Source organism: Seriola aureovittata, chromosome 22 (assembly GCF_021018895.1).
Source record: "Seriola aureovittata isolate HTS-2021-v1 ecotype China chromosome 22, ASM2101889v1, whole genome shotgun sequence".
NCBI classification, from domain to species: Eukaryota; Metazoa; Chordata; class Actinopteri; order Carangiformes; family Carangidae; genus Seriola; species Seriola aureovittata.
This window is the reverse complement of record NC_079385.1, coordinates 2,779,669-2,796,832: the sequence shown is the minus strand read 5'-3', so window position 1 is coordinate 2,796,832 and position 17,164 is coordinate 2,779,669. Positions and strand designations below refer to the sequence as shown.

The window sequence follows — 17,164 nt, the reverse complement described above, 5'->3', positions numbered from 1 at the left end:
GGAGTTTTGACCTCTTTAGACTTTTTCCTTTCTCCATACGCCTTGGAAGGAGGTGAAGTTGTGCCAGTTGTGCTTTTACCATAATAAAGTATGGTTTACTAAACTTTTTTTTTTTTTCTTATGGAAAATGCCTCTAATGGCCTTATTGTGTTTCAGGCCAGTTGGGGACAGTGAAACAAGCTTGACTTATTAACTTATCCCCTTGCTGATGTGACTAATGTGTGTGCAAACATTTGCCAGTTTACACATTCAGAGCAACAATAGCATTCCTTTGAGGTCATGTTTCTGTCCATCTGATGAATTTTAGTCCAATACAGTTGCTAACTGGGAACAACTGTGGGGAAAAATGTGATAATCACATTAGAAAAGACAAAGCTAAAGAATTGTGAAAAAATGGTAAATTCCTTCAGTACATACAACAGCGTCTGACAATGACTTACAGCCACCATAGGATCTATATTAGTCCCAGATGACTCCTGACACATTCTGCCATCTCAGCTCCTTGTCACATTAGTGAATGTCCAGTATCAGGCATCACTTCCACATTGTACTTATGGTAATAGGGAAACTGGGTGTCTGAGTCAGAGCAGTCAGAGAAGTTTCTGTTTCCCTGAGTTCATCTTATCCTTCAGGGTTGAGGTCAGATCTAAGCCATCAGGGTGTGTTTGTGGAATTTTTTAGCTGAGGTGATCTGGAGTGTCAGAGGATGCGACAGTGACGTATCACTGACAGAGGGCTTAGCTGTCTGCGTCTGTCAATAATCTGGCCCACAGCTCTTTCGCTAGCACAGCTGAGCTGCTGAGAGAAGTTTGCGGTACACTGCAGGGAGGTTCCTGATGGCTCTGTTGTGTTTCGGCTGCTTCTCAGCTAGGTTGTTTTGCTGTTACGGCTGCTGGTTTAAAGCTGCATGTGTTTGTTACATAACCTGTAACATCTCCAAAAGAGCCGCCTTGTTACGCAGCAGCAGCTTGTGTGTGGCATCGTAAAATCAACCGCAGTCGCTGCGTTTGCTTACTCACCAAAAACTTTGATTCACCAGATGAAACCGACACTCAGATAAACAACAGAGTTTTTGATTGTTTTGGATGACAGGCAAACAAAAACAGGTACATTCGCTTTAACCGGGGTAAACAAAGGGACAAAGAGAGGTTAGGCCCGAGGTTGAGATACACCCTTTTTTTTGCCAATTGGTTGTTGGATGCTGTTCTTTAAATATCTCTTTAATCCTGTGATTTTGTGTTTCAGACACGATGCTACGCAACTCAGCACCTCCCTGTCACCACCTTTGCTATAAGAGATTCAATATTTTTTTCAATTAGAATTAACCTTGAATGCACAAAAAGCACATTTATGGCATTTGGTTTTATTTTCATTGAAATGCTTTTCTTTTGCAGCTTGGAAACATCTTGTTCGAGCCACATTTTTAACTGTTTTAGATAATGGTTATCCCCTGTACGTAGGCTTGACCTGTGTGTCATTCATCTATGTCTTCTATTTTGAATGTTGTTACAAGAACTCATGACTCTAATTTATACAAGTTAACTTGATGGACTTTAGAGATGTCTTCTGTAAACTTCCTGTTTACCCTCCTGAAATGCTTCTCCTGTTTATAACAGCTATCAGACCTGATCATCTAGATCTTCAGTGTCCCTAGAGTCTGCTCACATCTTGGTTAAACAGCACCCTGGACTACCTTCATATCCGACATTCAAACATGACTTTCGAAAAATGTTTCAGAGGGAATTTAATTGTTCTAAACAGACAAGTTTTATTTCTCTCATGTGTCTCTGGTCTTGCTTTGTTGTGCTTCATGTGACTGTTGTAATTTAATGATCTTTGTATGTGATACTTATCTTACTTTGCTATTTTGGCCAGGTCTCTCTGGCAAAAGAGATAATGTATCTCAAGAGACTTTTTTGGTTAAATAAAGGTTAATTGAATAGATAGAAATAGATTATTTTTGCACCAATTGGATTTACTCCACCACCACCACTGCCATCGCCTATGGGCGTATAGTTAAAAGGATAATTCTGGTTTATCATAACTTGGATCTTGACATTTTAGCCATTATTGGCTGTAGTAGGCAGTTGACAGAGGAAATATGGGGAGCAGAAGCTTACAGTATACTCTACAGTATCTGCATATGGCTATAAACTCTATACTGTTTAAGGTTAGGAAAAGATTAGGGTTAAGGCTTTTGGTTAATTGTAGGTCTGTGATGGGACACAAACTCAGACATGCTACATGCCCATGTTGATTTTGAGGTATGGACTCGACCTTCATGGATGTACAGTATTTCCAGTTAATGGGCTTAATTATAGGGTATCATACTATAATAGCACTTGGCTATCAGAAGGCTCCAACTTTGAGTTTTGGCACCATTTCAAAAAATAACACGGTCAATCTATCAGTTTACAGACCAGCGTCTTGGTTCATCTTTGACCTACTTGTAGCGATGCGCATATTTTTCCAATGCAAAGAGGAATAGCCATTATTTAGTGTGGCCTACTTTCAGTTTGACCTCCAAATAAAATAGTAGCTAATCTAGCTAAAATGTTAGCTTATCTGCTCCTGTTTGTTGCTAAGCTGGACATACAGTATTTTCACTGACATTGCCATGTTTTGAGATATTAGCCATTACTCTGAAAACTTTGATGGATTATTTGCAACATTCCAGGTGCGCTCACTTTTCGGAGGATACAACTTTAATGTCAGCAAAAATGACACCCAAAACTTTATAAAAAGCTATATATTCTTGAGAGTTCAGGACAGTTTTCACTCATTTTATCATTTTCTCTGTTGACACCCGCTGCTGTCTGACATTCATCACAGGCTGCCCAGGAACTTAACAACATCCATTTCATTAACTGTACTGCTGGTACGTGTTCAAGTTCCATTAAAAGTAAATGGGCGACTGTGTGGAGAGCATGAGCAAATGTTTGGAGAATGTCTGAGAGACAGACGTAAGACCTAACATACATAATAAAATCACAAGCAGCGTCTGGGTTGTGCCAAGCAGACAAATTCAAAAGGAAGAAAATCTGCCTCGCTATGACGATTCTTTATGTGTGACATTTTAAGAGCTCAGTCTCTATGGTTTCTCTCTGGTGATCACTTTAACTCATCTTTATCTTATACGCCAGAGTGAAGTGTTAATTCTCTACATTTAAAAACAGTTAAAAGGTTTGACGGCCTCTTGTAGACCATTGGTCAAGTCTTCCAAATGGAAATCACAGACCTGATAAAAAAGCGGTTTCCTCTGAAAGAGACTGTCAACAAATAAGTTCTCTCAAGCAGGGAGCAGGCAGGGATGTCGCAGTTTAAAAAAGCAAATCCTGATTAATTCTTTCACTGGACATGTTTCTCTTGGCTCCTATGTGAAACCAGCTGTTTAGTTAAGAGTTAAGCAGACATAAATCAGTGGACAGAAGTCAGAGTGAAGAAGTATGAAGACACGAAACCAAAATGTTCAGATGCAAATCTTACACAGATTTTTATTGTTCTCTTTTATTAAATACAGTTTGTGGCAAGCAAATTGCCTTTTCCTTTTCTTTTTTCCATCTCAATGACAAAAACATCTTGTGCACATACAAAAACCTTCTTTTTCATCGCTCTTCCCCTACATACTTTTTCCATTGATTACACTCACTTGAGTTTTACCGACCAACCATCCATCTACGAGCAAGATACCACATCAACTTACACAAGGGGAAGTTGTTGGATTGACACATCTTGCACATACGATCTATTTCAGTTTCCAAATCACACTTTATCCATCTCGTCTTTAATCTCTTCAGCCTTCGGACAACATTCTTCTAGTTTCATTTACAAATCCTTTACATGTTTAACTTTCCCGTCCCTCAGGACAAGTTCAAACATCCTGCTGCCTCGACAGGTGCAAGCAGTGCCCACAACTACAGCTCCATGCAAGATGCTACACTGAGAAATTTCATTTTGTTTCATTCTGAAAAGTCAGCTTTTTAAAAAAAAAAAAAAACCAACATGGCTCAGTTCAAAAATGTTGTGTTTAAACAAAACTCCTCGTCTCTTCTTTGACATGATTCAACGTCTGATGACTTGTTATTGTTCTGACAGCCAGAAACTGAAATCTCACCTGTTAGGGATTTAAATTAATGCCTCTGACTGCAGTATCTGCAAAAAAAAAAAAAAAAAAAAAAAAAAGTCTGGGTCCAAACATCTGTCATTTAAGGAATGTATAAAAATAAGATCTCATTAATGTAAAAATCAGACTTTTACAGATGAAGGTGTGTAGCTTTGTGTAGTACATCTTATCTATTTGGGGATTCTCTTTCTTTCTTGCCTCCTAAACACACTCAAAATTTCAAATAACTTCACCTAAAGCTAAAACAGTGCTGCTTTATATCTAAAAAAAATACTACAATCGATTTTAGGATATAAAAATGTAAAACTTTCATTATGTCCCCCAAAAATGGTCTAAAATAATGTTTAAATATCAAATTAAGAGTAAACAGGATTTGATGCACCACCTCTACCTTCAAGAAACCCACTTATGACACAAAGATTCATGTGTGAAAAGTGTGTTTGCTTCTCGTTATGCTTCCCTTTGTAGGAAGGCGGGCACGTCCCCCTCCCCGGTTCTGTGTCTCTGTGGGATGCACTTGGAAGGAGGGGTGAGGTAAATAGCTGCCAAAGAGGACAGTAACACAGAACACTGTTGTAATAATACGCACGCACGCAGACACACATAAATACAAGTCCTGCGCTTCTCTGCGCTGTTTCTGAATTTATGTACAAAAAAACAAAATGTCCGCCCTGGAGTCCATTGTCTCCTGTCAGCTCAGTTCACACCATCGTCTCTTTCCTCTTCCCTAAAGAACACAGAGACTTCTTGTCCTTTTTGGTTTTTTGCGACGCGGATGAGGAGACGGGGGACGTCGAGGAAGACGACGTCGTCGACGAAGCTGAGGAGCAGGATGACGGGGATGAGGAGGAGGAGGTGGGGCTGGGGGCCGCGTTGTTGCACGGCGAGCTGGGGGCAGACTGCGACGTCGGCTGCAGGCAGTTCTCGTCCGCTTCCTCCATGTGGATGATGGCCGAGACGGAGGAGGGGCGGCGCTTGGTGCGGGCGGCGCTCGTGGGCGGGCTCGGGGTGGAGGGCTCGTTGAGGGGCCGGTGGACGGAAATGGCGCTACGGAGGCAGTTGAGCCACTGCTGCTTGTGGAAGACGTCGTTGACTTGCAGCGTGTGGGACTGCGCCTGGCTCGGGTCTTGGGAACGCACTCGGAAAATGTTCTTGGCTGTTGAAGAAACAGAAAAAATGAAATTAGCAATTTGATATATCTGATATGAGACAAAATCTAAAGCTGCATTAACTGCCACAAATGTTCTGACGTTGGACGTGAGCCTTACCTTTGTCTGCGTTGCTGAAAGCGCCTCTGAAGGAGCCGCCCATTCGGACGTCGCCGTCCTGCAGGTCCTCCAGCACCAGATCCTGCACTGGGATTGGCTGCCGGTAAACCTGAAAACACTGGCGCTCGTTCCTGGTGACGGGGCGGGTCAGAACCAGCAGCTCAGTAAACAGGAACACATGCAGTTTCTGGTAGGAATCAAAAAACAAAGAAATATTAAAACCAGAACATTGATATATTACATAAGCACCACCAAAAGTTTCCTGGAAGATGTTAACGGCTCATACTCGTGCTGTGAAATCACCGGGTGGTTGGGGGATCGGGGGAAAGCAGGTGGTCACAGCCAGTGTGTAAAGAGGCAGCCAAAGAGGCCATGTGTTGCTGAGAGGGAAGTGAGTGTGTGTTTTGCTCACCGTGCCGCTCTTGTTGCGCAGCTCGCCGTGACACAGCAGGCTCTTGCACTGCTCGATGCGAGGGTCCTTCTGCCTGTCGTCCAGATACTCCAGCTTGTCGATGTAGTACTGGCACTCAGACTCTCCCTTCTTCATGTTGATGTCGGACAGGACGCCCTGGATGACGGTGATCTGAACACACGGGGAATCAAATGATTAACTTCAGCTACATTTTAAAGATCTGCAGATGAGGCTGGTTCCTGTGTTAAACAAATGTGTTGATTTGTTTGTGTCTTCCGACTCACCGCTTCCTCCAGGCTCGCAGCGTCGGGGTGCTCTGGTGGAGTGTGTCTCAGTATCTCCTTGAGCAGCAGCGGGTACTTGACCAGACGGGAGCGTGGAATATCCAGGAAGCTCCACAGGTCCAGCTTCCTGCTGAAGGGAGACTCCAGGCAACGCTGCAGGAAGTCCTGCACCCGCCTGTCCTGCTTCTTCTGGTCCAGCAGCGCCTTGGCTGCCAGCTGGTTGCTGCAGTAGTCCTTGTAGGCATTTAGCCTGGGCAGCTGCAAAAGAAGGAGGGACACCGTCACTAACTGCCCGCCGTAGTTGAAACCCAGAATATTAAGAGAATCAAACAGTGTCCGGCGACTTGGTGAAAGGACGCTTACCCAGCTAACGACAATCTGTCCGATCTGGCCCACCGTCCCGTCAGGCCCCGTGGCTTTGGAGAGCTGGGTCAGCAGGTCTTCATGCAGAGGGATGTAGGCGTCCAGGTTGCCGAAGATGTGAGTGAGCTCCTCCTCAGACATAATGGAGAGCTTCAGCATTGGGTCGTGGTACGCCTGTGGACGGGAGCAGAGCCAAAACGGTCAAATAACAATATCCCAGCAGGCCAAGAGGGGCGGATGCTAAGAATAGCTGAGCTAAGAGCTTGAGGGGCACAACAGAAAGACAGAGGAATAATTCCTGTCTTTTTATAGTCGCTGGCTTGGCTGAGTGGAAGGCCTGCCAGACTTTGATTTAATCTGTTTGCTTTACATGTACTCCCTCCGCCTCAGAGGTTTAAAAGTACAAACCTTGCGTGCCAGCTGGAGGTCCTCAATCAGGTCCTGTTCTCCACGAGACAGCTCAAATATGGCCTGGGGAGGGAGGAGGAGGAGGGGGAGGAGGGAGGAGGAGGAGGCACAGAAAGAAAGTTTTTTAGCAAAACACATGAATCAGGATGTCGTGACAGGATTGCAACTGACAGTGATTGGACTAAATCTAAAACTGTGATGGAGCCAAACGACTGAGGTCAAACTTTGAAATCTGTCTGGCTGCTCGCTCCCTCTCAATCTCTCTCTCGATGTTTAAAACTTTATGGATGTTGACAGTTGGATAAGATATATGACATATGCAGGACAAAAGGAGGGGTTGGGGGGAGCTTCTGGCCCCATTCACAGTATTTGACACAAATACTACAGGGATATGTGAAACTACTCTGTCTGGATGTCTGACTCTATGACTTTTCCTCTTTTCCCCTGTGTGTCCTCTACTTGTCTTTTCTACTGCATTTAAAATGATTCTCACCTCCTGCCGCTTGATCTCTTTAGTGGAGAACGTTCCCTTCTGGTGGACGTCGAGTGTCTCCGACCACAGCGTACTGTTCCTCCTTTTAGGCGGTGTGGGGGCCGCTGCCTTGCTGCAAGGCTTCTGGGGCATGCCCGGCGACTTGCCATCGCCCCGGAACGAGGCCTGTAGACGGCAAAACGGGAAGCCCCAGATGTCAGACATGTTGCATTGGACACCAACTTGTTTGGTGCGACATATACAACAGCAAAGAGGTGTCGAGGGAGGGGGGGACTACCTGGATGGTTTGGCCGAAGCGCCGGACGGCCCCATTCTTCACCGGAGAGATGAGGTTGGCTAGCGACGTCACCCTGCCGAGAGGACGGACACGCTTGTTGCTGGGTTCCTTGAGAGAAAAAAAGGAAGGAGAGATTAGTCAGGCAGCTTTATCACGACTCATGTCAAAGGACAGTCGTGCATTTTCATTCTTTGTCCAGCAACACGGAACCAATGGATCAGCGACTCAGACTGTGAGACCTCAGCACTGAGTCCAGGCGCTCCCTTGTGACTTGAACACATCGAGTCGGATCATTAATGATCATTATTGACTCCACTCTCTGCTTTGGGGCGAGGACATACGAGTAGCTGGAGCCGAGGTGGAGCTGCACCCAGACAGACCGGCGCACAGACAGAGATACTGGGGCGCAGGAAGCAGCTCCAGCAGCTGTTGGCTCCATCATGTGAAGAGCCCACTGAGCACAAAGACCCTCTCTGACTGCTGATCTGCAGGGGAAGGAGGTCTGGTGGAATGCCAGGAATGCACAAGATCCTGCTCTCAGCTGTTAAACACCCCCTCCCCACACACACACATACACACACACTGCTACTATCTGGCCCAACAGCAGCTACAACTCCACTCGAGGACGGATCTGTTCCGTCACTCAAACAGTGTGAGATAAACTCTTACTGATTTAACTGCCTTTCCCAGGGCGACGGGGCATTATGGGAGAGTGTGGCAGACCGACAATGTGAGTCAGGGGGAAGTAGCAGCAGTCGTAAACAGACAGCGAAATCTGCCCCCCCACCCATCCTCAAGTGTTTACACAGTGCCGCGTCACAGGGGGTGCACTGCGGTGTTTATGGCTGCGAGTCGAGACAGGCTCTTCGACAAACCTCGCGTGAGAGCAGCAACACACCTGGGCCAGGTGACCTCCCCCTCTCCCACTCCTCCCCTCACCCTGCCCCGAGGCTGGGAGAAAGGAGAGAGAGAGAGAGCTGCTTGGCCTCGTGCCAACAACAACAGGCCACAGGAATCAAAGAGCTGAAGATCTGAGGTAATGATTTCAGGACCTCTTCTGAAATACGACAGGACGAGACAGCCACAGCCATAATTAGCATTTCCAAAAGTTTGCACTCCCCGCAAAACATTTTCCTTTTTTCTTCTTTTTACAAACTACACACTAATGAAGCCTTGCTCTTTGAAATGGAGCGCAGCACTCGAGCAGTCGCCTGTGCTTTCTCCTGACTCAGGCCAAATGGGGATTTTGCCTTGGCTCAGCGAATCTGGGAAACAGAGCCGTCATTGAGGCTCCGGGGCCGTGCAGACACAGCTGCAGAACAGATCCACTTAAGTCTGGCGTGGCCTGAGAGCTGCCGAGGCTGCGGTTGAGTCACAGTCTGCTGTGGCCGGGGTCTCCACATGGGGTCAGATGGGAACAGCCAGACAGTCCGGACAAGCCCTCTAGTGGCGGGGGACTGTGGTGAACATGTGAGGACACAAGTTTTTTAACTTGTCTGTGCAGAGTCTGCCTCTAATTTGTGACCTTTAAATATCTGTAGACAAAGAAAAAAAAAAAAAAGCAAAAGTTGGAGGAGGGTGGTGGTGGTGGAGGGGGGTTCCCAAAGTCAACATTGGAAACGCGTGTTGGCCATTATGCCCTTCCTGTCCTTTTGGGACTGGCCCCAGAATAACAAAAGGCCACTAAAGCCTCTCATTGTGAATCAGCTGTAAAGTGAAACAGTGAATACGGCGAAAGTTGCTATTCCTGAACTCTGTGGGGTTTCACTGAGTCTGGCTCACTTCAGAAAAACCAGACGGATCCGGGATTTGTGCTGCTGCTATGGGGAACTAATATCAGTGGAACAAAATATATATTGTACTCATGTGCTCCTTAAACTCCTAACCTAAGACAGAGGTTTTTCAGGGGATCCAAAAAAGCGTTCCAGTGCTTTTCTCTTTGAGCTAAAACCCCAGACGTGTCCCTGCGACTGCAGCACAGCTTGAGCTGATAGGAGCTGAGAACAGAACAGCCAAGCCATGAATGAAAGAGTCGAGGTCAGCACAGAAGAAAAAAAAAAAAAAAAAAACTGCACGGGGCCTGAGAGTGTCTCAATTGTGCAACTCACTTCACAAATTGTCCTCAGACTTCTCCTTTGTCAAGTGGTTTACTGTCAATGAAACCACATCATCCCAAAACCCTGTTCTGAAGGGGAACCATGCAAGCCTCAAAAGGGGAAGGAAGGAGTGAAGTTGTGGCTTTTATCAGTGCAGAGGGCACACCTGGGTTTCAGCAACCGCGTCCCTTTGATAGTGTTTGAAGCTGAAGGAATGCTCTCGAGCTGCTGTGCTTCGTTTGCATTAGAGACCTGCTTCGACTTCAGTCAGAGGTCAAAAGAAAAGTATTTGTAGACGGGACTGAGCTAAAAGGGACACAAGGGTTGTTGACTGAGAATCCCCCCCCCCTGCTGCTTCACTGTTTGAGGCACTTTGAGTCTACTGTTTATCCTGATCTCTCCGTATCCCACCAAGGCTGAGCTGTTGGGCAGTTGAATGTTTACAGCTCCATTCAGGTGCAGTGTAACCCAATGATTAACCTCTCCAGGTTAGGCAGTATCTCAAGCATTGTTCTAAGAGCCTCGGCTCAAAGTTCAAAGTCTCATGTCACTGCACACCCAGCTCAGATAAAAAAAACAACTAAAAAAGAAACAGGGTTAGGCGCTGATTCACTCGCAATCCGACACATGACACAGAGATATGACTTCATATAAATGAACTCCAGTCAAACATTTACTGACAGATACAGATAGCAGATAAACACCCCACAAGTATCAGCCACCATCACCGCCATGGTTTGAGTTTTTGCATCTCACCTCTGACTCCTTGTTGGCTTGGTTCTGGTAGTCTATCACTTGCAGAGTCCGTTTGATAGGCACCAAGCTACCCAGTTCATCGTAAGCCACCATAGCTTTCAGTAAAAACACAATATCCGTTTTTTTAATCCTGGCGGGTCGGTTTTCAAGTAATCCACATCAGAGAGAAAAAAAAAAGTTGATGAACCTCAAAAGGTTGTGTGAGAGTAAAAAGACCCTAAATAAATAAATACGCCTCCCTCCTCCTGTTCGTTTTCTTCTTCTTCTTCTTCTTCCCTCAGGGGGCAGAGCTTTCTGAAAGCTCTCCTCACACACTCTTTCTAAACTTTGGTCTGAGGTGTAGTGAGGGGGGAGAGGCCTTTATACCAGAAGGAGAGACGGGGAGGAGCCTCTGCTCAGCCCTCATGGCTGCAGGGCAGCACATGAGGCGGGACTGGGTTTACTTGGAAGTGAGCACAGGCTGCCTGTATGCTCTGTTGATCCAGCCACTGCGTGAAAACAGTAGTGAGAATTTAGAAGAAGAAGATCACAGGTAAAGCTTACTACACAAACAACTGTGATGAGGTCAAAGCAAAGCTAGGGGACGACTGAACCTTGTCTGACATGATACGGGTTTCGCTCAGGAAACTGGGCTGGGATTTGAAGAAAAGTCTGAGAATTCACTTTGGTATTTGATGTTCAAAAAAGCTTTTTTAATACATTTTGTTTTCATAAACACATGACAGAAAATGCCACATTTGGTTCTAATACTTATGCTGCGGATGCTGCAGTTGAGCAATTGGCTTTTACTGTCAAAGATGACAGTAAGAGCAAATATGAAGCACTGTTTGAACAGTTCATTTAACTGGAAAACATTATAGATATCAATTAACTGAGAATAGAAAATTAACTAGCAACAGTTTTTGGTTCCAGTTTCCTTTCCCATTCAGACCGACACAGTGACGTGGGTTAAACCTGCATCAGGGGTCTAAGTGTCCCTTCTCTCAACACAGGGGTCGGATGCTGCACGGCTTTGGTGAAATGCTACCAGGGATGGAAATAAATGAATACCAATGTTTAAATGTCAATTAACTGTCCCACAGAAGAAAAAAAAACAGAGAGAGAGAGAAAGGGGGAAAGAGAGAAAGCGAAAATGCGCATGTGAGACGAGACTAAGAGAGAGAGAAAGAGAGAGAGAGAGAGAAAGCATACAGGTGGACAGACAGAGGGGTGGCAGTGAAACTGAACGGTCTCTACGAAACTCCCTAGACTTCCTAGACATTTTAAATAAATAAATAAAATAAAATTTTTAAAAAGTTGACTGATGAAAAATAACAACTATTTATTGATTATTAATACAACTGTAATAAAATCAGTATTGGCAGATAATCTGCCTCTTGATTTACTGGTCAGGTCGTAATTATCAGAATTATGTTTTTAGGATCTGATGGCGTCTGTTTGTGAAATAGACTGATTTAAAAAAATCCAGCATAAACACAGCTTCAATTAAAACTATATTTTATTAAATTACTCTGATCATTAATGACCATTATAATAATGATGCCATAAATCACTATTACTAACTATTGCACATGCTCCAAGTGAAATTTAATGCTTCAATATTTCAGATTGTCAGTGCTACTAATGCGAATGAAACTAAAATCATTACGCACAATCAATGCTGCAGCACCAACACAAAAGACGTCTGGTATCAGGTGCTAAAAGGTTTGAAACTAAATGAATAATTCTGTTTAATATAGTTCAAATGAAAAAGTGACAAAGAGATTTTTGCTTTGGTTTTTCTTGCCGGCTCATTAATCAAACAGTCTCTGCTCTGACGCCTCACTCTCTGCGCTGCACTTTTAACAGAGCCGTTATCAGTCTCATCAGCTGAAAAGGGGGGAGGTGATCAATTAGAATATCAATAGCTGGGCCGCAGTGACACACTCAGCCAGATGTTTGAACTGAAACCTGTATATTGAGTACTGCAGGGGGGGTCGGGGTGCAACTGCCACCCATATGTTGATTGGTGTAATGGGAGGGAGAGAGGGTTAATGTGTTTGCCAATTTCAGTTAAGACAAAGGGCTAGAGTGGAGCAGGGAATCAAACCTGTGGTTCTTTTTCATGCACGTGTGCACCCCCCCCCGCCGAGACCGGCTGAGGGACAACCACACCTGAAGCCTACACACCCACACAGCTGCTGCACAAATGCACAAGAAAAAGTGGAGGTGTCAGGTCTGATGGAGCGGCTAATGTGTACTGCAAGGCAGGGTGTCACCGTGTGTGTGTGTGTGTGTGTGTGAGAATGTGTGTGTGTGAGAACGTGTGTGTGAGAATGTGTTTTGGGCAAATGGGCGAGCCTGTTCATGACTCTACTTCATCCTCCTGGGTCAACATGGAGGTGTGAAGAAGGACACAGGCTTCATGCTGCTACTGTGTGTGTGTGTGTGTGTGTGTGTGTGTGTTGTGTGTGTGTGTGTGTGTGTGTGTGTGTGTGTGAGCGTGTGACAGAACACAGATGCTGATTGGGGTGTATGGACGTTGACACCTTGTTCTGAGGGTTTGTTGACGGAGGGCTCATCAGACCAACAGGACGCCGTGTCAGGCTTACATCATCATGACCCTTCAAAATAAAGTGGAGCAGTAGAGTAAATCAAGACTACAGGATCTGAACCAGAAAGGATCAGGCTTTGGATCAGTGTGAGAGAAAGGACGGCAGACTGAAGAAGTATGCAGACTGAGGAGTCAGAGAGGATCTAATAAAAAATGAAACAGTCTGTGTGTAGTCTGTGCACGCCTGAGGAGGACACTGTGCAGCCTTGCTGTTACTCACGCTGTATGTGGAGACCTTGGGCTGAATCAGCTGTACATCTGGCCCCGCCACTATAAAAAACTAAACACAACATGGCTAGGCCTGTCTGGCCCTCCTCACCCCTAGTCACGCTGAGCTGCAGCTGGAGCGCAGCCGTGATTTACACTCCAAAACATACACACACACACACATGCCCGTCTGAGCACGAGAGCGGCGGAGACGGATGAGTAATGCAGCGAGTGGCGTGGAGTTTCACCGCTGCCTAACCTATGCCGTGCCAGGGACGGACCGAGCCCCGAGGCCTGAGGGGCTGAGCTCATCTTAACCTCCACATCAGCAGCAGCGAGTACAGGACGCACAGAGTGTAATTGCAGCTCTGGGAAAGGCATTAAGCAGCAGCTCTGGTGCTGCTCGCTGACGGTGGAGGTGCTGCTGCCCTCTGCTGATTGAGGTCAGCAGCAACAGGAAGTGAACACTTCATCTTTCTAGGTATCAACAAGTGACCTGTCAGGTCGAGACTTTTTTGTTTTAGCCAAACCACCAACATTTCCTGTATTTGACATTCCTTCTATTTCTGAGTGAGGAAAAACGAAGAGAGAAAAAGAACATGTTGTTTTGCCACCTCAGTGTTCCAGGACAGCTTCAGTGTTCTTTGTAATAACAGATTCTTTGAGATTCTCCAAAATATAGTCCATCTTTTGGTGTTTTGATGGCGGTGGTGGTGGAGGGTGCTGTCCAAATCCCTTCTCAGACATAGAATATAAATGTTCGTTCTTCATTTCTTGGTATTTTTGAAAGAAGAAGAAGCTTTCTTTCTCACAGGCTGCATCACTGATAGAGTTTAAAACTCATTTTATCTCAATCACCGACCTGTGTGAGAGTGACGCTCTCCTAATCCTCTCACACAGAGTCCGTTAATAGAGTTTCTCGGTTTCTGTTTAATTCCTGTTTGCTATATATTCATTTATTCATCACAGCAGATAACGTGAATGAAAACTTACAATGTAAGGAGGTCTGCAGAAGGAAAGATTGTTTTTTATTTCTCTCCAATCATATTTAACCTTGTTGCTTTATCATTTACATTAATCCGAGAGTTTCGCAGAAGTGCTCCTGTCAAACTCTCATCACCTTTATGGGAAAAAGGAGCTTCATGAGAAAAATTAGTTGCTCCTTTCCTAGGTTTTCAGTTGGATTGAGATGTGCTGACTATGAACACAGGATGTGATTCACATCATTATCACACTCATCAAACCATTAGCGATCTTATGCTCTGTGTTAAAGCATCTCCACTGGTTATATGTCTCTAACCTGAATATTAAAGGAACAGGTATTATGATTAAGAGGTAATTTCGAACAAACCGTCTTGGAACATTAAACTGAGAACACTCCCGAGGGTTTGGGAGAGAGTACATTTCTAAACCAGGCCCTCAGTTGAGGCACGTTTGAGAGATTTGAACTCCTACTGATCGAGGAAGTTTCTGCTCTGCGGGCAGGGACTATAAATACCTCCCCTCTCTCTGTACCTACATGAGGATACACACAAGGTGTAGACAGTGATCTAATAACACAACAGCCTGTAGAAACAATGAAAACCTTCAGGTTACTCAACAGTTTTCAGCTTCTTTTTTTTGTTAAGTTTTGTTTTGTCAGTGTTCACGCCCAGCGCAGCCCTGGTTGCTACCAAACACAGCGCGGTAACTAAGACTCACAGACAAAAACCGCCAACGCTTTGTAGACAGAACAAACTGATACACTGATAGAGCTTCAGCGGGCAAACGCACAAATAGAAAAACACACCAGGTGATTTGTAATGTTGGAATTACAAAGCAACATAGGGACAGTTCACAGAGAGGTGTTCTGTATTTATGACACAGGAAAGGAACAGCAGAGCAGCACCGCAGTACAAAGACAGAGCTCGGCAAACCGCCAGAAAATATATTTGCTGTTCTTCTTCTTTCACTTCTAAGGTGCAGAGTTTTTCAGAAAAATTAAAACAAGTAAACGGGTTTCATTTTCTTGCTCTGAGGTTTTTCGGGGAATTCAGGCTCGAGTTGCAGCGCAGGTGATTAAACAAACAGCATTTGCGTCATCAACGCTGAAATGTTTATTGTGATGACAATCTCACTTCAAGTAAAAGACACTGGGGCATGACCTGGAGGCAGGACCAGACCTGTGGATGGGCAGGGCGAAGGCGTCGTCCCCTGACTTGCTCCACCAAACCCACACAGGAAGCTGGACAGCCAGGATACAGGTAGATGATCTAAAGGTGGACGTTTAGGGGGTTCACAGCAGAGCTGACTGATACGATGATATTTACTATATGAGGCGTCACCAATCTGTCTGTCATATTTCTCCACATGCTTTATTCCTTTGATATCTGTGGATCTACCATTTAATGTGTATATTTTTCAAAATAAAGACCTGCTTTTTAATTTATCAATTCATCAAATGCTGGATAATAGTAAAAAAAAAAAAAAAAAAAAACCTTTTTAAAAGAGCAAGGTGACGTCTTCTGATGTCTTGTTTTGTTCAACCAACGGCCCAAAAGCCAAAGATAATCAGTTCACTATCATGTTGAAAGAAAAGCATCAAATCCTCACATTTCAAAAGCTGGAAACATCAAATATTTGTTATTTCCACTTGAAAAAATTACTAAAATGAATAATCGATTACCAAAACTAGCTGCTAATTCCTTTTTTGTGGATCGACTAATTGATTAATCAACTAAAATTGGTCACTTTAGATCTACTTAAAAAAAAGCAGATCGACCGATAATTAGAAGAATTGTTATTCACAGACCTAATCATGACAAAATCAAACAGTACACAACTAAATTGTTGGAAAGCCACTTTCTCAGACAACTCCTTGTAACTCTGATTTTACTTAACAGCTCCATTTGGAGTCAGAGCCAAAGGGCAGCAGTGCGCCATATGTTTAACAAGGGCTTTCTACAACAACTGTCTCTGTGTGTGCAACAGAGTGTGTGGGGATTAGACTGCGCTGGAAGCGGCTCAATTAGAAAAGAAGATACACAAAAACATTGTTTGGATTTTGTTTAGCTAAATCACAGCAACTGATCCAACTGGTTAAAGAAGTGCAGGCTGTAGGTCTCTGCTAATCCCTCTCCCGTGGGTGCAGGACAAAAACAGCCTGTATGGAGACAGAATGGATGGAGGGAGGCGACGGGCTGATTGTAAACTGTTGGGTCCATTGATGTTACTCTCAGCCCAAATATTTCAAAGACGAGACAGCAATCTCTTATTTGCGCCACTTTTGTTTACACGAGTAATTCAGATTTCCACATTTGGAAATGTGACACGTCTGGGGTGATAGTGAAATGTGCCTGAAGCTAAAAGGTGTTCAGTTATGAGAAGCACTGACAGATCTTTGTGTAGGTGTGCTCACTCAACACCCACACACCAAATGAGGTGTATTTTCCAGCCTGGCCAGTCCTGTCTGTCACATCTCTAAATCTAGGAACCTGCTTTGGCGTTAACTACGAGCAGAACTCAACGGGCTCTTCACCAAACAAACACAGGCTCTATCTAGATGTCTTCCGGTGATACGCTAGGCCATTTGTGATGATGCGCTCTGGATAAACAGGACCGAGCACAGACTTCAGATACAAGCAACAGATTAGATATGGTCTCCAGTTTTCAGTCGTGCAACCAGGGGTTTTTGTTTCCATCGAATGTTTCTTAACGACACTATAAATTAGACTGACACGAGACAGATCTACACTTTAGTCTATGTTTCACTAATCATGTGTAGAGCGCGGCAGGAGCAACAGTCAGAGCACCAGAAATGAGCTGGAACTACACTGATCAGCCATGTTTACACTGGAGAAGATTACTCTGAAAATGCTGTTTACATGTGCAAACAACTTTCAGTC

At 44.6% G+C, this 17,164-nt stretch overlaps 1 protein-coding gene across 4 annotated transcripts in view; it reads right to left on the bottom strand.

Annotated features, from left to right (window-relative positions):
• Positions 1-3,468: 3,468 nt before the first annotated feature.
• net1 (neuroepithelial cell transforming 1) overlaps positions 3,469-17,164 on the bottom strand; it is a 34,409-nt gene continuing 20,713 nt past the window's right edge. The window contains exons 1-9 of one of the 4 annotated variants that reach the window (XM_056367610.1): positions 10,481-10,796; positions 7,629-7,736; positions 7,352-7,516; positions 6,859-6,921; positions 6,451-6,624; positions 6,088-6,345; positions 5,678-5,974; positions 5,392-5,578; positions 3,469-5,279 (exon numbers count right to left, since the gene is read on the bottom strand). In XM_056367610.1, the coding sequence (XP_056223585.1) occupies positions 4,825-5,279; positions 5,392-5,578; positions 5,678-5,974; positions 6,088-6,345; positions 6,451-6,624; positions 6,859-6,921; positions 7,352-7,516; positions 7,629-7,736; positions 10,481-10,573 (1,800 nt within the window). In that variant the 5' untranslated portion in view covers positions 10,574-10,796 and the 3' untranslated portion in view covers positions 3,469-4,824. Of the gene's footprint in view, positions 5,280-5,391; positions 5,579-5,677; positions 5,975-6,087; positions 6,346-6,450; positions 6,625-6,858; positions 6,922-7,351; positions 7,517-7,628; positions 7,737-10,480; positions 10,797-17,164 lie in introns of those variants that run through there. The other 3 variants (XM_056367611.1, XM_056367608.1, XM_056367609.1) reach the window with 3 other exon arrangements.